The following is a 3,034-nucleotide window of genomic DNA, read 5'->3' as shown; positions in this document are numbered from 1 at the left end:
CTGCTGTCATGATGAGGAACTAACTATTAATAGTGACAGCCTGACACCCTTCTCTCTAACTTGTTAGAGAAGCTAATGTCCCCCTTCCACCCTCCTCCCCCTGCAACTACTTCCCCATTGCATTTTGAATGCCTTTTGAGACTTCAGAATCAAGTAGCAGAGAACATGACTGTTCTTGGATATTCTGGGGCCACGTGGCCACACAGGGTGCTCTTCAGTTGTGCAAGTGACACCATGACATCAAACTTACTAAGAAAATTTCTATGTTCCAATCTCTCCTAACCTCCAGCTCCCCTATAAAAAGAAGTTGAGCACAGAGTGGGTAACAGAGAGAGCCAGGGAACTCAGAATTCTATCCCAGTTGAAGGGCTTATCACACTCCTAGAACTCCTATCCTTCACCAACATCATGAGAAGCTTTGTGGCTATCTTCTCTATCCTCATCATGGCCACTGCCTTTTGCTATCAGGTGTCTTCATTAACAGGTCAGTATGTTTTCCCTTCTCCCTATTTTTTAAACCATTCCCATTTTTCTAACTAGAAGGAAAGCTGATTTTGAGGAGGCAGGGACCAGAGAACAGCTTCTGTGACTTATAGACAGATTCTTCAGTGAAAGTATGGCATGAAACCCACTCAAGGTTTCAAAATGGCTTGGGCCATTTCTCAATATGCTTCTGTCTCCAAAATGAGGTATTTCCTACTAACTTCCCCAGACACAGGATTTGATCCTCACCACAACCCTGTGTGAGAGAAATGCTGTTGTCATCACACCCATTTTACAGATTAGGAAACTGAGACTTGGAGTGGTTAAGTGACTTGCCCAAGGAAAATAGCTCTTAAATTTCTGAGGCAGAATTCAAAGCTTAGATTTTCTTAACTCCAAGTCCAGAGTTCTGTTCAGTATGACAGGATACCATTCATAAGAGGGAAGGATATTTGGGGGAAAGAAGAGCTGTCTCATGTCTTCCTCAAGTCTCCTTTGCTCTTTCCATATCACTCTAAGCCCAGCAGTGTTGAGTCGTTTTATCCCCACTTCTTCTGCTTAAGAATGACACAGACCTCACAGTATTTCTTTCCTTACAGTTGGGTCTGACATTCCCATTGCTTGCTGTTTCTCCTATACCTCCCGGAAGATACCTCAAGCATTTGTGGTGGATTTTTATGAGACCAGTAGCCAATGCTCCCAGCCAGCCGTCATGTGAGTAGAGGTGTCAGTGACCATGTTTGGGGAAGAGAGGCAAGGGTTATGTGGGGAGAAGCTATCAGGACTCAAGAGGAAGAAAAAAATCCCTTGGGACTAAGGGCAAAGAAAGATAGTTTATAGCCCCTGCTAAAATAAATTAGGAGGAAAAAAAACTAGGTATAAAATAGATTAGGAGAAACTCAACTGGGTCTCCCAGAAGAAAGCTTCCATTTGCCCCATGATTCTGAGGCATTGGGGCTGGTGCTCTAGCTGAGCATAAGGAAGTAATAAAAAATGGAAAAAAAAGATCTGATCTGTCAGGGCTTAAAGCCTGGGCTGGAGCATGCAGAGGGACAATTTAGAGCTATTCTTACTAAAGGATGAGGGTGGGGGGGAAAGGAAAAAAAGGAAACACCAAAGTCTCCTAAAGCAATACTTCTCCAATCTTCAGATCTCAAGACCCCTTTACATTCTTAAAAATTAATAGGGGGCCCAAAGAGCTGTTGTTTGTGTGGGCCCTATCTATCTATCTTTATCATATTAAAAAATTTTAATGTCTTTGAATTATTATGAATACTTTTGAAACATTCTTTGAAACTTCTAGGGGTTCCCTGGATTATACTTTGGGAACCACTGCCCCAAAGAACAGATGTGAATTGAATGAGGGATTAGGTTCTCATATAGGGACGAGCCCCCCAAAAAGGAGAATGGGCCTGAACTGCCTCTAGTGTCAGAGGGACATAGAAACCCAGATCTGGTGGTAATTTCTCCTTCTTTCCCCAGAAGTTGAATTGCTCAGTTTTTCATCTTTTTACTTCTGGTACCACAGATTCCTCACCAAAAAGGGTTATCAAGTCTGCGCCAACCCTAGAGAGCCATGGGTCCAGAAATATATCGAAAAGCTGAAGTGAAGGAAGGCCTGGATTGCATGGGAGAAACAGTTCGAGTTCCTTCTGGGTTGAAGAATAAGCTACCAGAGCCAGAAAAGTCTCTGTGCCCCTACTGGCAACATCTGAGTCAAGCTGGCCTTGACTCAAGGCTCTGGCATATCCCCTGACTTCAATGTAAACTACTTTATCGTATTTAATGTTCATAACTTATTTCCAGTGTTGAACTATGTTATTTATCAGATGTTTGTGAGGAGGGCCCACATGCCATTCTCTCCCTCTGTCTCCTTGCCCATTCTCCATCCCCTCGATGGCTGTTCTCATGGTGCTAGTGTCTGTATGATGCGGCAACAATGACTGATGCAAGGGTATCTCCTGAACCTCTGCTATGAGCCATGGTTTTCCTTGCCCAAAGCCCTTGAAGAGAATAAAGAAATGGTTTTTTTTAATAAATAAATTAAGCTGCTTTGGACTGAATGTGGAGCTGTCTTTTGTTTCTTTTTCTTATGGGACCTTGAACAAATTGCTTCACCCCCCTGGGCCTTGGTTTCCACATATGTAAAATGAGAGTATTAGACTAGATTGCTTCCCCTGCCATGGGCTTCAATTTCCTCATCTGGAAAATGCAGTGCTGGACACATGGTTTCTGAGGTCCTTTCAAGATCTTTATGGATGAGTCTATGATCTTATGATTACACCAGGTTTTCTGGCTGAATGGAAGGATTTCAGAGAAAGTTAAAACACTTTAGTAGAGCTTAGGGGTTTCTTGAAATGAGAGCACAGAAAGGATTGGGGAATAGTGACTAGGAAGTAGCTTAATACTTTTCCATAGTAGAACTGGTAGATACAGTCCTATCTCCCTTTACAAAGCAGCAATTCTCCTTAGAAGCTAACTTTGCATATCCAGCCCTATTTTATGTGCACTGGGCAGCTCCCAAGGACAGACAGCATCCTACTGTTGAAAG

General features: G+C 42.8%; 1 protein-coding gene across 1 annotated transcript; it reads left to right on the top strand.

Moving 5' to 3' along the window:
• The first annotated feature begins 303 nt into the window (after window positions 1-303).
• LOC110217016 (C-C motif chemokine 4-like) lies at window positions 304-2,534 on the top strand. Its single transcript, XM_020999143.2, has 3 exons — window positions 304-484; window positions 1,083-1,197; window positions 2,012-2,534. Exons 1-3 carry the CDS (start codon window positions 409-411, stop codon window positions 2,091-2,093), a joined length of 273 nt encoding a protein of 90 aa, XP_020854802.1. The 5' UTR covers window positions 304-408; the 3' UTR covers window positions 2,094-2,534.
• The last annotated feature ends 500 nt before the right edge of the window (window positions 2,535-3,034 follow it).

This window comes from Phascolarctos cinereus, unplaced genomic scaffold, assembly GCF_003287225.1.
Source record: "Phascolarctos cinereus isolate Bilbo 61053 unplaced genomic scaffold, phaCin_HiC Scaffold_5;HRSCAF=322, whole genome shotgun sequence".
In the NCBI taxonomy this organism is placed as follows: domain Eukaryota; kingdom Metazoa; phylum Chordata; class Mammalia; order Diprotodontia; family Phascolarctidae; genus Phascolarctos; species Phascolarctos cinereus.
The sequence above is the reverse complement of the archived record's forward strand: the minus strand, read 5'-3'. Positions and strand labels throughout refer to the sequence as shown.